Consider the following 16,186-nt stretch of genomic DNA (forward strand, 5'->3'; position numbering starts at 1 on the left):
TCCATTCCTCCTTTCCCCATCCCTCCCTCTATCACTCATCCATGCATCCATGGATGCATCTATCCTATCCTCCCATTCTCTCCCTCTATCCCTCCATTGCCCCTCTCCCACTCACCATCCATTCTTCCCTCCATTCACCTCCATCCATCCATCATCCCTCTCTCCATTCATTCAATCCTCTGACCATCCATTCATCCCACTGATTCATCCCTGCATCCACTGTCCATTCAAGTAGTCATCTAACCATCCATCCACTCATCCATCCACCACCCATCTCTCCAGTCAGCCATCCACCCACGCACCCACTTATCCATCCATCCGCCCATCCATCCATCCCTACATCCCTCTGCCCATCCAGCAAGCATTTCTTGAGCACCTACTGTGTATTTAGAGTCTTCTACATACCAGAGCTATGGTGGGAAGAAACAAAAACCAGGCTGGTAGCCGCCTTCATGGCATTTGTAATGTGGAGGAGCATACGTGGAGGAGACAGAGACAGGCGTTAGTCAAGTCATCACACAGATAAATAGAAAAGTTCTACTTTGACACATGACTAAAAGGAACAGGAAGGGATGCTAGAAGAACTTTTCGAAGGACAAAAGGACTCAGGAGGCCAGCAAAGGCTGAGATCTGAGTGACAAGTGTGTACAGATGACGTGGGACTCAGGGTGTCCCACAAAGGGGAAACACTGTCTGTAATGGTTGACAGCTCTCTGCTGTGGCCCCTGACTCACCTGGGAGGCCAGGTGAGTCAGGGGCCAGACTCTTGCTGGCGCCTCACTTCCCTGTTCGTGCCTCCTTTCTCCAGGATGAAAGATGGCGTGGAACTGACACGGGAGGACTCCTTCAAGGCCCGGTACCGCTTCAAGAAGGATGGCAAGCGCCACATTCTCATCTACTCCGATGTGAGTCAGGATGACAGGGGCCGCTACCAGGTCATAACCAACGGTGGCCAGTGCGAGGCCGACCTCATCGTGGAAGGTACAGCCTCCAGGAGGGGCTGGCCTCGAACCGCCATTCTCCCAATATCTCAGCCTCCCAAGTAGCCGGGATTACAGGCATGAGCCACCTGCGCCTGATTTACACCATTTTAATATAAGGGACTTGAACCTCCCCACAGTTTGACACCAGCCGGGAGTCTGGAGACCCCTGGGGACAAAATAATTTGCTTTTATAGCTAGAGACTGAGCGACTATGGCCTTTGGAGAGGGACCCAAGGTGACCCAAGGAAGGAGGGAGTCCTTTCCTCCTCTCTGTCTAAATCCTACCATCATTTTGTTTTAAACCATGGAAATGCATTTTCTAATTTAAAGGGTTTTTTTGTTTATTTTTTTATCTGGGACCTTGGCTCAAGTGGTAGAGCACCTGTTAAGCAAGTGTGAGGCCCTGAGGTCAAACCCCAGTACTACCAACGACAACAAAAATTTTATTTTTTATTGTACTGGGGATGGAACCCATGTTTTGTGCTTGCTACCACTGAGCCGCTTGTCTTATCTTTTAATTAATTAATTTCTTTTTGGTGGCACTGGGGTTTGAACTCAGGGCTTCACGCTTGCAAAACTGACACTCTACCACTTGAGCCCCCCTCTTGTCCATTTTGCTTTGCTTGTTTTGGAGATGGGGCCTTGAGAACTATTTGCCCTGGCTGGCCTCAAGCCTCGATCATCCCCAATCTCAGCCTTCCAGGTAGCTAGGATTACAGGTGTGAGCCACCGCAGCCCAGCTTTTTTGTTTTAGTGAGCCAGAATGTCTGTGTAGCCCAGGCTGGCCTTGAACTCACTATCCTCCTGCCTCACCTTCCCCAGAGCTGGGATTATAGGTGTGTGCCACCATGCCCAGCTGATTTTAAAAATAAATGAGAATTTGAATGTCAGATCCCACTTCCTTTTTACAACAGCCTCTGGTGACCCCACCCCACTCAGAGCCAAAGCAGGGTCATCTCTATGATGCTTGTCTGCTGCTGTCTGTCTTGCTCCTAGCAGAACATCTGTCTCCCTCCCTCCACCCTGGCCTTGTGGCTCCTGAATCCAGCAAGCCTGTTGTTCCTTTTTATTTATTTATTATTTATTTATTTAGAGGTGCTGGGGATGGAGCCCAGGGCCTTTGCACATGCTGTTCCCCCATTCCTGGGAGAGCCTTCCATATCCTGTGTGGATTCTCTCCTGCCTTGCTGTGGTCAGGACACCTCACTCTCTCATGGTGGCCTTTCCTTGTTCACTGTCTTCCTGCTGGAATGCAACTTCTCCAAGGTCACAGGCTGTTTCTGGGTTGTTCATGGCTGTATTCCGATCACCCAGAACAAGTACTCATAGCCTGACTGGTGTAGCCATGGCCTCAGCTCCCTTCCTTTCCATCCAGAGAAACAGCTTGAGGTCCTGCAAGGCATTGCCGACCTCACTGTGAAGGCCTCGGAACAGGCGGTGTTCAAGTGTGAGGTGTCTGATGAGAAGGTGACAGGAAAGTGGTACAAAAATGGGGTGGAGGTGCGGCCGAGCAAAAGGATCACCATCTCCCACGTGGGCAGGTGAGGAGGTGGCTGTGGAGATGGTGGTGGCAGGCATGCTGTGTGTATCAGTTAGCTGTAACTTCGTAACAAACTCACTGGTGTTTTTTTTCTTTTCAGTACTGGGGATTGAACTCACAGCCTTATTCATGCTAGGCAGGTGCTCTACCCATTAAGACACTCCCCTAGCCCTTTTGTTTGTATTTTTTTCTTTTTTTTGTGGTACCAGGGCTTGAACTCTGGGCCTACACCTTAAGCCATTCCATCAGCAATTTTTTGTGTTAGGTATTTTCAAGATAGGGTCTTGTGAACTATTTGCCCTGGGCTGGCTTCAAACCGCAATCCTCCTGATTTCAGCCTCCTGAGTAGCTAGGATTACAGATGTGAGCTGCCAGCGCCTGGCTGTATTTTGTTTTTGAGGTATGGTCTCAATAAATTTGCCTGGGCTGGTCTAGAACTCAAGATCCTCCTTCCTCAGCCTACAGAGTTGCTGGGATTACAGGTGTGAGCTTCCACATCCAGCCCTGGGTTCATATGTATTGTAAATGGTCCACATTGTGAAAACAAGATACTGAAATTCAACAGGACTTGTGCAGAATGCATAGAGCCATGACACCAGCACACCATAGTCACGCCATGTGAGATTCCTGGTGACAGCTCTTGTAGTATGTAGGCTCTGTCTTTGCTCTGTGTAAAGAATGACACACTAAGGTGGCACTGATACTATCAGTCCAGATGTACAGGGCACTTCCTGGGCTCCAGTTATTTCTGCAGAGGCTTTACAACCACCCTGAGGTAGACTGTTATCATTCCCCTTATGTATGGGTGAAGAAACACCCATATATAAGGGTAAAGTAATTTACCTACTATTACACAGTGAGTGGGATTTGAACCCAGGCCAGAGCTTCCAAAACTCCAAATAAAAATGGTGAGCATGTAGGATGCATTGAGGTGGGTGTTTCTCAGGGTGGCAATGAGGGAAGTTCAGAGGCAGAACTGGCCTGACCCCCTTCTGCTCCTCCACCCTTTAGGTTCCACAAGCTGGTCATTGATGACGTTCGCCCCGAGGATGAGGGGGATTACACCTTCGTGCCTGATGGCTATGCCCTGTCCCTGTCGGCCAAGCTCAACTTCCTGGGTGAAGACCCTGTCTCCTTTTGCCCTGGGGATGTAGGACCCACCCTTCCAGGCTGCAGACCCCGGGATGCCACCCCGCTGGATTTAATGTCCCTAAGAGAGCAGTGTGTTTGTGGGGGGACAGCAGGTGTCTGCGGAGCTCACGGGTGGAGTCAGAGAAGATGGACAGAGGGAGTGTTGTCCACATGAGGGGTCAGCAGAGTCATGGGCCCCACGGCAACCCAGACCCCAGCCTCTGCCAGATGCTTTCCTCTGTCAGATGCTTGCCTCTGTCTCAGGTTGGGAAGATGGAATGAGGGGCCTGAGGGTGTAGACCTAACCACGCATGCTCCTTGTCTTCCAGAGATCAAGGTGGAGTACGTGCCCAAGCAAGGTAAGGATCGGCACTGCTCCAGCAGGCAGGGCCTGAACCGCTGGGTGTGAGGGAGGAGGTGGGGCCTGGACCCCTGGAGCTGAGGGAGAAGGGCTGGGTTTGGACCCCTGGGTCTCTTCTGTCCTTGGGACCTAGCTTGGGGGATCCTGTGGGGGGACTGGAGGAAAGCCTCTATTCCCCTCTCCCAGGTCCCCAGTGCCTCTTCTGTATCCCCAGAACCCCCGAAGATCCACCTGGACTGTTCAGGGACGACCTCAGAGAACTCGATTATCGTTGTGGCTGGGAACAAGCTGCGGCTGGACGTGTCCATCACAGGGGAGCCCCCTCCCGTTGCCACCTGGCTGAAGGGAGATGAGGTAGGTTGGCTTCCCCTGAGTTCCTCTTCTTTTCGGCTCCAGCTGGGTGATTCCAGGCAAGTTGTTTTCCCTCTCTGAGCCTCAGTTGCATCCTCTGGGAAGTCAGGACGAAGATTCCTTCCTCATGGCGTTGTTCCGAAGATTGGAGGTTGTATTTGTCCACCATCTGGTATGGGCTAGCCTATGGTGGGCACTCCATCCATTAGTCCATTCATCCAAAGGTAATTAATCAAGGATGGACCAAAGGTAATTAATCAAGGATGGACCAATCCATCCATTCATCCATCCATCTCTTTATCCATCTGATCATCCATTCATCCATATCCATCTGTCCATATATCCATCCATCCATCTTCCATCCACACATTTATCCATCTTGCATCTGTCCGACAATCTGTTCATTCATCCATCTATTCATCTGTCCATCCACAGATTCATCCATCCATCTGTGCATTCATCCACTCATTCACTCATCATCCATCTGTCCATTCATTCATTCACACATCTGTCCATCCACCCATCATCCATCCATCCACCTATCTGTTTATCCATCCATCCGTCCATCCACCAAGTACTTCAACTTCTTATGTTCTAGTTCCTTGAGCATGTCACATGTCATCTCTCCTCTGTGCTTTGTTAGCCAGCTTCTCATTATTGTAACAAATCCCTGACATAAATCAGCTTAATAAGATAAAAGATTTGCTTTTGGCTCGTGTTTCCATCCACGGTCACTTGGCCCCATTGTCATTGGACCCGTGGTGAGGCAGAACCTGATGGTGAGGTGGATCAGGATGATCTCCTCTTGATGTCTGGGAAGCAGAGAGCTGAACGGGCAGGGCCAGGGCTGCACTACCTCTTTGAGGCCCTGTCCCAGTGACTGGACTTCCTCCCTTGAGGCCCCACCTGTTAAAGGCTCCACCTCCTCCCCGTAGCATTGTGAGTTGGGGGCCAGCCTTCCACATGTGGACCTTTGAGGGCCATTTATGCAAACCATAGCAATGTCTAGTGTTCTGTTCTGTGAAGTGATTAATTAATTCATCCGGTCATCCACCCATTCAGTAATGAATCCCCTTGTCTGTCTATCCATCCATCAGTCCAGTTCTCCAACCGTGCGGTGTCTCTGTCTTCATCCGTCCTTCACTCACAGCTCCTCTGAGTGTTCTCTGTGGGGGCTGGGGGGGCTGGGCATTGAGGTTACAACCACAAAGCAGCCCCGGTCCCAGCTCCAGGGCCTTCCCTCCTGGGGAGATGCTACTCAATTAATAGCAGGCTAGGATGGGCAGAGCTGAGATAAAGAGTGGATTCAGGGGCTGGGTGTGATGGTGCACACCTATAATCCTAGCTACTCGGGAGGTGGAGGTAGGAGGATCATGCTTCAATGCTGGCTGCAGGTAAAAACTTGAGACCTGATTTGAAGGCTGGGGGAGTGGCTCAAGTGGCAGAGCACCTGCCTAGCAAGCACCAGACCCTGAGTCCAAACCCCAATACCACCAAAAAAGTTAAAAGAGTGGGCGCAGGAGCTATGGAAATTTGGAGGGATGGAGTCATTATTTTCACCTGGGAGCATTCAAGATTCCTTCCTGGGAAAGGTGACTTCTATCTGTGTGGTCCTAAGGATTTGTAAGAGCACCAGGAAACAGCCTTTCAAGGGGACCCGTGTTTGAGAGAAGGATGTCGTGTGCAAGGTGAGGTGGGCAGTGAGCATGATGAGCAGTGTTGAATCCAGAAGGGCCTCTCATGCTGAATCCAGTCCCTGTGGCAATAGGGAGCCACTGGCGGTGTTGGAGCAGGGGAGGGACCAAGGCATATCTGGGCCTGGGGAACCTAACGCCAGCAAGCCTCCTGGTGGTTGTGTCCAGGTGTTCTCGGCCACTGAGGGCAGGATCCGCATCGAGCAGCGGCCAGACTACAGCAGCTTTGTGATCGAGAGCGCCGAGCGGGTGGATGAGGGCCGCTACACCATCAAGGTCACCAACCCCGTGGGCGAGGACATGGCCTCCATCTTCCTGCGGGTCGTGGGTGAGCAGAGAGCTGAGGGGACCAAGACATGGGGTGACTCCCGAAGATCTCCAGGGGCCACCTAACTCTCTTTTGTCCCCTCCCCAGATGTCCCTGACCCTCCAGAGGCAGTGCGTGTCACCTCAGTTGGTGAGGATTGGGCCATCCTGGTCTGGGAGGCACCTAAATATGATGGGGGTCAGCCAGTCACTGGTGAGTCCCACGTTCCAGTGTCCCTGTGCCCTCTAAGGTTCCCTGACATCCTCTGGACCCCTTAAGAAGCCTTTGTCACCTGTTGCTTTCCCCTGGGACCTGGGTTTCCATCATTGCCCCCCCAGGCCCATCATATCCCATTTTTTTTTTGGTGGTACTGGGATTTTGAATTCAGGACCTCATGTTTCTAGGCAAGTGCTCTAACACTTGAGCCAGCCCTCCCCCTCCTGCCCTTTTGCTTTTAATTTGTTTTTTGATAGAGTCTTGCACTTTCTGCCCACTGGTCTTGAGCTGTGATCCTCCTACCTTCACCTCCTGAGCAGCTGGGATTACAGGCATGAACCACCATGCCTGGCTTTCCATTGTTCTTTATCCCCCAATGACCTGGGAATAAGTCTCACTTTGGCCCGTAGCCTGGGGCTTTCTGTGACCCCTGACCCCCTGATTCATGACCTGGTGTGGGGAGCAGATTACGAGAAGCCTATGAGAACTTGACATGAGCACAGTTGCGCTCAATGATCTACAGGCTGAGTTTGGCACAGCCCCGGCCGCAGAAGAGAGGGAGAGGCAAAATGCAGCACAGCTGCTTTTCCTAAGATGTTTATATTCAGAGAAGTAGGAACACAGGTTTCTCTTGTTACAATGTCACGCCTCTCTGAGAACTGTTGCTCCTCCTCCTGTTTACCACTGGATATAAAAGACTCACTGAAGGAGGACTCGGGTTTTTCAATGGAGGATTGATGGAAGGTTTTTTTTTTTTTTTGATAGGGGTTGATTGATTGGTGGGCTGCTGAGTTATGCTAGCAATTTGAGGAAACATGGGACAGTGCAAGTCTGAGCACTGAGACTTTAAGAGAGATTAAAGAAAACATGGGACAGTGTGAGTCTAAGGAAAGAGAACTTAAAGAACAGAAAAGAAGACTTTAGGCAGGCGTTCTACAACTTGAGCCATGCCCCCAGCAAAAGAAGACTTTAGGAGTAAGGTTTTAAAGACAGAGAAAAGAAGCAGAGTAAAAGAAGAAAAGTAAAAAAGCAACAAGGCTGCTGTGCGTTTCCATCTGAGCGCCCAGCGCACCTGGCCCCAGCTTTCTGCATGTCTGTCTTCTGTTGTTTGTCATTTCTGCATCACCCATTGCCCCTAGTTAGGTTCAGTAGGAACAGAGCGCAAGAAAACTCGCTACAACCTGGGACTGTCATTGATCCCCAGTCCCACGACTGGTAGCCTCAGAATGCTCTGTGACCCCAAAGGTCAACCTAATGTGCAACCTCAGACTTCTGTGGTTTATGTGATCCTTTAGTGGGACCCTCACTGTACTGATTGTCATGGTGTGACCCCATAACCCCCATTTCTGTTTTGGGGGGCACCTCCAGGGTACCTCTTGGAGCGGAAGAAGAAGGGCTCCCAGCGCTGGATGAAGCTCAACTTTGAGGTCTTCACGGAGACAACCTACGAGTCCACCAAGATGATCGAGGGCATTCTATATGAGATGCGGGTGTTTGCTGTCAATGCCATCGGGGTCTCCCAGCCCAGCATGAACACCAAGCCCTTCATGCCAATTGGTAATGCCCAGGACGCCCCGTGGCAGCCTGACAACCTCTGATCCACGCACCGCCCCTCCTTGATCTCTGACCCTCGCCCTGGGACCTTAGCTCACACCTACTCCTGACCTTGGAGACTGTCCTCCCTTGAGATTTTTTTTTTGAAACAGGATCTCACTATATCTATATATCTGTATATCTATATCTCTCTATATATACATCGTCCTGCCTCAGCCTCCTGAGTGCTGGGATTACAAGCATGTGCCACCATTTTGATGACATTCCTCACTTGCTGACCACCACAATGATCCCTTTACTGTCCAGTGAGTCCACTCTGACCCCTGACCCTTCACTTACCCCCTGTTTCCTTTTCCCTGGGTCCCTACAGCACCCACGAGTGAACCCCTGCACCTGACAGTGGAGGACGTGACAGACACCACCACCACACTCAAGTGGAGGCCTCCAAATCGAATCGGGGCAGGCGGCATAGATGGATACCTGGTGGAGTACTGCCTGGAAGGCTGTGAGTGGCCCCCACACAGCCCAGAGGGCGCCCAGGCCAGGGAGCTGAGCGTGGGTCCGGCAGGAGGAGGCACTTAGAGCAGTGGGCTGTCCTTGCTGTGTGTGCCAGAGTCAAGCCAGACCCTAGTGACCAGCTTGTCCTCCCTCCCTCCCCATCTCCATTCTCTGTTCAACAGTGACTTCACCCAGCCATTCCTCTGTCCATTTCTCTACACCCTGTGTGCCTCTTCCTTCCTTCTGCTTCTCCATCCAACCACTGTCCTCCTCCATCTGACTGGTGATTCATCCAAGCAGCCAGATGTGCTGCCTTCCCTGTACCCATTTATTTCTCTCTCCTCTTTCCCCTCCCTTCCTTCCACTTGCCTGATCAGTCATCCACCCACACTTCTATCCACCTGAAAATCTTTTGGTCCATCCATCCATCCATAACATCATTTTCATCTGTATATCTATCTGTCCACCAACTAACCTGTCTCCTTCTCTCCTTCCCTTTCTTCTTTCCACCCATATGGCCATCCACCCATCTGTCTATCTAACTGTGGTCTCTCCACTTGTCCATCCATCATCCATATTTCCTTTTGTGGGACTGGGGTTTGAATTCAGGTCCTCATGCTAGGTAGGCACTCTACCACTCCCCCAGCCCCATCATTCTTATTTCCATACATCCAGTCCCCGCCCTCCATTGAGCACACACCCACTGAGCACACACCCATTGAGTGCTGACTGACTACCGGGCCACAGCTCTGGGGATGGCTCCAATGTGGCCATTTCGCTGCAAGGACAGACGTGACCACCTCAATACCATTCCAGGCCTGGAAGACAGGCAGCCATGGACTCCCACCCTGCCACTGTCTTTGTGACTGTGTGACCTTGGGCACATCTCTGAGCCTCAGTACCTTCATCTTAAAATGACAAAGGCAGTCCCCATCTTGACAGCGTACCATGAGCACCACATCGGGCAGTGTCTGGAAATGACAGCCACTTGAATGCTTGTCCGTTCCTCCCTCTGCCTCTTCCCAGCACTCTCTACCTGTTCCCACCCTGACCAGATGCCCTCGGTGGTTGGTGTGACCCACATGGGCTCACCAACACATCACCATAAACCTGACAGAAAGGCACAGGACAAAGCTGGGCGTTGTGATGCACATCTATAAACCTAGCACTCAGGAGGTTGAGACAGGAGGATTTTGAATTCCAGGCACATAGTGAGACCCTGTCTCAAGAAAAAAAGGAAAGAAAAGAAAGGCACAGAAAAAGAGGCAGGAAATTCATCCAGTTCTAAGCACCACCCAATACCCGTCCCGTGTTGTTCCAAAGCTCCCCCCGCTGTGCCCATGGGCAGAGCCACCTGCTCCCCACTCCCCTCAGCTGCCTCAGTAGCCAGCAGCGTTTAGAAGATGGACCTGGGTTCAGCTGCCCACTCCGCCATCCTTAGCTGTGTGACCTTGGAATGCTCCTTAGCCTCTCTGAGCCTGAGTTTCCTCCCCCTGAAATGGGATGACATAAGGTTGAGGCAGGAATGATGCGTTATTGACCTGTGTGGCCTCAGAACCTGGTTACAGTGAATACTTAGCCAGTAGTTGAAGCCCAGGGTCTTCCTCTTGCTGAGAAAGTGTCTACCACTTGGGCTACACTCCCCAGCCCTTTTGGGTTTTTTTGGCTTTTGAGGTAGAGCCTCCCTAACTTTGCCCAGGCTGGCCTCAAATTCTCCATCCTCCTGCTTCCATTTCCAGAGTAGCTGGAATTACAGGCATGTGTCACCACATTGGCCTTTCTGCTGCTCTTTCTGCTGGGCATTTTCCCAGCATTCACTATGGTGGGGACTAGGTCACCAGAAGGCACAATGAGCTGAAGGTGTGCTGGGCTTGGAGGAAGGCCCTGATGCCCACCACATGGCCCCTCTCTTTAGCGGAGGAATGGATCCCTGCTAACAAGGAGCCCGTGGAGCGATGTGGCTTCACTGTAAAGGATCTCCCAACTGGAGCCAGAATCTTTTTCCGGGTAGTTGGGGTGAACATCGCAGGTCGCAGCCTGCCGGCCACCCTGGTCCAGCCAGTCACCATCAGGGAGATTGTAGGTGAGTGAGCAAGCCCTGACCCAGCCCTCCTGAAGCCCAAGTCTGGGTCCTTCCATCTGGGCCTCCCCCAAATGACCTCATGGACCTGGAATGACCCCCCAGTCCTGCGCTGAGCCCTCTCCCTGTATTGGTGCCCTCAGAGCAGCCCAAGATCCGCCTCCCCCGCCACCTGCGCCAGACCTACATCCGAAAAGTGGGAGAACATCTCAACCTTGTCATCCCCTTCCAGGTATGGGAGCTGGGGCCCCAGGGTCAAGGTCAGGGTCAGGGTCAGCTCCTCCAAGCCCAGCCCGCCCTCAGCTCATGCTGACCCTGTCATCCCGGTCCTCTCTCCCCACCAGGGCAAGCCCCGGCCGCAGGTGGTGTGGACCAAGGGCGGGGCCCCCGTGGACACGTCGCGCGTGCACGTGCGCACCAGCGACTTCGACACCGTGTTCTTCGTGCGCCAGGCTGCGCGCTCCGACTCGGGGGAGTACGAGCTGAGCGTGCTCATCGAGAACATGAAGGACACGGCCATCGTCCGCATCCGCGTCGTGGGTGCGCGGCGGGGGGTTAGGGGGTGGGGGGAGGGGCGGAGAGATGAGGACAGGTGACGGCAGGGAGGGGCTGGGCAGGGAGGAGGTGAGAGTGTCCAGAGAGGGGAGGACAGGTGACAGTGGGGGAGGGGTTGGGGAGGGGAGGAAGGGAGAGTGGCCAGGGAGGGGAGGAAGGAAGGAGGCTTGGAACAGAGAGCACAAGGTGGAAATGGGGCAAAAGGTTGAAGAAATGGGTGTGGGGAAGGGCCCTAGAGATTCTGGAATCAGGAGAGGGAGGGAGGGGCAGGCGCAGAAGAAGAGGACATGGGGCACCTAGGGCTGGTTCATAGCCGCCTGTCCTTCCAGAAAAGGCAGGGCCCCCCCAGAACGTGATGGTGAAGGAGGTGTGGGGCACTAATGCCCTGGTGGAGTGGCAGCCCCCCAAGGACGACGGTAACAGTGAGATCACGGGGTACTTCGTCCAGAAAGCGGACAAGAAGACCATGGTGAGAGCACAGGCGGGGTGGGGGGCCTCTGGGGAGCAGCACAGGTGAGGTGGGGTGTCTCCAATGCACAGCTGGGGAGGCTGAGGCTGAGACTGGGCAGGGAAGGAAGCCTTGGGCTGAGACTTGGTGCATGAAGGTATTTTGTTGTTGTGGAGGTAAAAGCTCACAGAACAAAATTGACCAGTAACTGTTTTGTTTATGTATTTATTTGGTTTTTTTGGAGACAAGGTCTATGTAGCCGAAGCTGACTTTGAACTCAAGATCCTTCTGTCTCAGCATCTTGTGTGCTGGGATTATGTTCGTGCACCACCACACCTGGCTCCAGTTACCATTTTATTTATTTTTTTGTGGTTCTGGGGTTTGAACTCAGAGCCTACACCTTGAGCCACTCCACCAACCCTTTTTTCTTGTGATGGTTTTTTTCGAGATAGGTTCTCATGAACTATTTGCCCTGGCTGGCTTTGAACCTCGATCTTCCTGAGTAGCTAGGATTACAGGTGTGAGCCACTGTACCTGGCTCCAGTAAACCATTTTAAAAAGTGAACAATTTAATGGCTTGTGGCACATTTCCAAAGTTGTGCAGACACTACCATTGTCCAGTTCCAACTCACTTTCATTACCCCAAAAGGAAACCCTGTCCCAATTTGTAGTCCTCTTTTTACCCCGGCACTGCCTGGAGACCACCCATCTCCATCTCTATGGATTTGTCTATTCTGGACATTTCACGTAAATGGAATCTTGTAATATGTGATTTTTGTGTCTAGAGTCTCTCACTGAGCATCATGTCTTCCAAATGCACATGTCAGCATTTTTTTCCCTTTTTGGGGATAAATAATATTCCATAGCCTGGCTAGACCTTATTTTGCTTGTCCATTGGTCCGTTGATGGACACTTGGGTTGTTTTCACCTGTTGGCAATTGTGGATGATGCTACTATAAATCATTGACTTTCTCAACACTCGTCTGTGCTTTTCTCCTATCCCTTGTCCCTCCTGTGTCTGTGTTCCTTTGTGTCTGTCCCTCTGTCCCTGCCCTAGGAGTGGTTCACCGTATATGAACACAACCGACACACCAGCTGCACCATCTCTGACCTCATTGTGGGCAATGAGTACTACTTCCGTGTTTTCAGCGAAAACTTCTGTGGGCTCAGTGACTCCCCTGGGGTCTCCAAGAACACCGCCCACATCCTCAAGACAGGTGCCACCACCCCCCTCCAGGGCTCTGCAGCTCGGGTGCAGCCTGGACTCCATTCACCCACCCCTCTCCCTGGGACTTGAAGTTGATGGCACCTGGCAAAGGGTGAGGTGACAGTGCTCAACTTACAAGCATATCTCCCCAACCAGGAATCACCTTGAAACCATTTGAGTACAAGGAGCATGACTTCCGGACGCCTCCCAAGTTCCTGACGCCCCTGATAGACCGGGTAGTGGTGGCTGGATACACTGCAGCCCTCAACTGTGCCGTCAGAGGCTACCCCAAGGTGCTGGGGCTGGGATCAGATCTGTGTGTGTCATGTGCATGGGACCATGCTTAAACACAGCACAGCCCCAGGCTCACCACACCAGGTCCTCCACAGCTACTCCTGTTTCTCACTTGTGTCTCTCCTCCTTGGCCAGAGCCTACTCAATTTTTGCTTGGTTTTGTTTTTGTGGTACTGGGGATGGAACCCAGGATCTCCTTGGCTAGGCAAGAGCTCCACCACTGAGCCCTTTTGTTTAGACTTTGCTTATAAGACATGTTCTCAGGGATTCCCTAACTTTGCCCAGGCTGGCTTTGAACTCCTGATCCTCCTGCCTCTGCCTCCCACGTACTGGGATTACAGGCATGCACCACCATGCCTGGTTTATACTCTGTCTTCCCACTGTTTTGGGCAGCCTAAGGAGAGGGTCATTCAGTCTTCTCCTGTCCAAAGGCAAATGCTAATCGCTTGGAAAACTGAGCGGGGAGTGGTCTACACCCCTATGCTCCCCAGGGTCTTCCTGCTTCCTCTGCCCTGGGTTTCTAGGCTGCTACCTTGTAGCACGAACCCATGTAGTCCAGGGCTTGGCAAACTACACTTGTGGGACAAGTCTGCCTGCCATCTGTTTCTCTCAGTAAAGTTTTATTGGCATGGGGGCCACAAACACTTACCTTTTGCTCTACAGTGACACAGTAGCTGCAAGAGACTGTAGGGCCTGAAAAGCCCACAGTCACAGTCTGTCCCTTTATAGACAAGTATGCCCCCTTCTGGTTTAGACTCCAGATTTTTAGCTACAGCTCCATTAGAGAAATTACAGACTCCTCAGTCCACTTTCGTCATCTCCCTGTATCCACTTTATTCTCCAACTATCTCACTTGCTCTCTAATTTGAGACAGTGTCTTGCCATGCTGGCCAGACTGGCCTCAAACTTGTGATCCTTCTGCTTCAGCCTCCTGAGTGCTGGAATTATAGGCATCACTGCCATGCCCAGCTACACTCATCCATTCATTCAACCCTTTCACTCACCTGCCAATCCATTCATTGACCCAGTTCATTCATTCACTCTCTTTACATTGTCATTCATTCACATTTATTTCTTCAACAAACATTTTTAGGGGCTTTCTATGTGCCAAGCAAATAGGACAAGAAGTTCTGAATGTTGAGGGGGAGGAGATTGACATTGATCTAAAGTCACAAATAATATAAAATTATAAATGGTGGCAGAGAAGTGCAGACAGTTCTGAGAGTGTAAAATAGGTGTTCCTGTCCCAGTTCAGGGGCCAGGAGGTGACACGTGGAGGATAGTCAGGTTCTAATTGGGGAAAAGAGCAGAGGGTGGTATTCGAAGAAGGAACTCAATGCCAGGGAGCCAGTCAGGTGTGCTCCAAGAACAGCACCCTGGAGCCAGTGTGGCTGGAGTGGGGGTGTGTAAGAGGGAGTTGAGAAAAGAGGACTAATGGGGACTAAGTCACATCAGGCCTGCTGTGAGGTGTGAGGCCTTCATTCTGAGCACAGGCAGAAGCTCTCACCACCGCCCTGGGCTGCAGAAACCATTTACTTGTTTTTACCAAAGAGAAGACTGAGGGTCAGAGAGCACGAGTGACTTAGTTCAGGGATACCCAGACAGGAGATGGTACAGCCAAGATTATATGCACACCTGCCTCATACGTGCCTCTAACTTGCCCTCCTCTTGCTCCCCGAATCAGCCCAAGGTGGTGTGGATGAAGAACAAGATGGAAATCCGTGAGGACCCTAAATTTCTGATTACCAACTACCAGGGCATCCTAACTCTGAACATCCGCCGGCCCTCGCCCTTTGATGCGGGGACTTACTCCTGTCGGGCTGTTAACGAGCTGGGGGAGGCACTGGCTGAGTGCAAGCTGGATGTCCGAGGTGAGGAGGGCACGGTCCCCACCCTGGCGGGCCCTCCCTGGGGCCCATGCTGAGTGGGGCTGATAGAGTCAGGCCAGGGCCTCTTGGGAGCTGGGCAGGCAGGGATCCAGGTGGGAAGGAGCAGGTGTGTGCTGCAGAGAAGGCAGGGCAGGCCAGGCATGGTGGCTCACACCTGTAATCCCAGCTACTTGGGAAGCCAAGATGGGTGGACTGAGGTTCGAGGCCATTCTGGGCAAGACCTCATCTTCAAAATAACCAAAGCAAAATGGACTGGAGGGTGGCTCAAGTGGTAGAGCACCTGCTTTGTAAGTGTGAAGCCCTGAGTTCAAACTTCCAGTCCCACCAATCTTCCTCCTTCCCCTGCCCCAAAAAGAAAGAAAACAGAACAGGAAGTCACAATGATCACAGTCACTTAGTGGGGAGGCACAGGCACTGGATGGGGACATGTCTTGTGCCCCCTGCTGGTCACCTGGATGCAGGAGGGGCCTGGGGGATTTAGGAGGAAGTCTGAGCCCACATTCACCCTTCTCTCATTCTACCCACAGTGCCACAGTGACACTGTCTCCCATGTGACAAGGCAATCCTGGACTGCTTTGGATGGTGTTCTCCTTCTTAGAGTTCAACAAAATGGTTTTGCTCAGACTATCGAGTGCCTGTCTTGTTTTTGGTGGTACTGGGGTGTGAACTCAGGGCCTTGCACATGCCTCTAGCCCATGTCTAACCTCCTTGAATGTGTATGTCTCTCCTCTTCCCCCTCCTGATGGGGGTTAGTCACTCTGGGGTGGGTAACGGCAGCCACAATGGAACAGGCCATATTGGGGCCACCATCTTGGAAGAGCAACTTCCACGTGGCCATGGCAACTCAAAGCTTCAAGGGTGAACCCAAGACTATGGGATGGGAGCATCTTAGATTACCAATAGGGAGGAAAGAGGCAAGTTGATTGTGACTTCAAGTCAAACATGAGCTGAAGGCTGGACTGAAAAAGAAGGTTGTGCTAGTGAGGGTCCAAGTGGGGACCAGGTCACCATGGTGGCCCCAAGGGCCAGACAGACATGGCTAACTGAAGACCTGGTTGAGGCAGCCATGTTGAGTTGG

General features: G+C 52.0%; 1 protein-coding gene across 3 annotated transcripts in view; it reads left to right on the forward strand.

The window, feature by feature from the left end:
* The window catches only part of Mybpc2 (myosin binding protein C2), a 24,825-nt gene extending 9,093 nt beyond the window's left edge, over positions 1 to 15,732 (forward strand). For all 3 annotated transcript variants that reach the window (XM_020160022.2, XM_074058030.1, XM_074058031.1), the window contains 17 exons: positions 809 to 981; positions 2,359 to 2,524; positions 3,535 to 3,641; positions 3,984 to 4,013; positions 4,230 to 4,369; positions 6,229 to 6,388; positions 6,476 to 6,580; positions 7,952 to 8,140; positions 8,508 to 8,642; positions 10,551 to 10,718; positions 10,859 to 10,947; positions 11,060 to 11,255; positions 11,600 to 11,739; positions 12,776 to 12,935; positions 13,082 to 13,218; positions 14,904 to 15,090; positions 15,636 to 15,732. In XM_020160022.2, the coding sequence (XP_020015611.2) occupies positions 809 to 981; positions 2,359 to 2,524; positions 3,535 to 3,641; positions 3,984 to 4,013; positions 4,230 to 4,369; positions 6,229 to 6,388; positions 6,476 to 6,580; positions 7,952 to 8,140; positions 8,508 to 8,642; positions 10,551 to 10,718; positions 10,859 to 10,947; positions 11,060 to 11,255; positions 11,600 to 11,739; positions 12,776 to 12,935; positions 13,082 to 13,218; positions 14,904 to 15,090; positions 15,636 to 15,646 (2,293 nt within the window). In that variant the 3' untranslated portion in view covers positions 15,647 to 15,732. The remainder of the gene's footprint in view (positions 1 to 808; positions 982 to 2,358; positions 2,525 to 3,534; positions 3,642 to 3,983; positions 4,014 to 4,229; positions 4,370 to 6,228; positions 6,389 to 6,475; positions 6,581 to 7,951; positions 8,141 to 8,507; positions 8,643 to 10,550; positions 10,719 to 10,858; positions 10,948 to 11,059; positions 11,256 to 11,599; positions 11,740 to 12,775; positions 12,936 to 13,081; positions 13,219 to 14,903; positions 15,091 to 15,635) is intronic.
* Positions 15,733 to 16,186: the final 454 nt, after the last annotated feature.

Source organism: Castor canadensis, chromosome 16 (assembly GCF_047511655.1).
Source record: "Castor canadensis chromosome 16, mCasCan1.hap1v2, whole genome shotgun sequence".
Classification (NCBI taxonomy): Eukaryota; Metazoa; Chordata; class Mammalia; order Rodentia; family Castoridae; genus Castor; species Castor canadensis.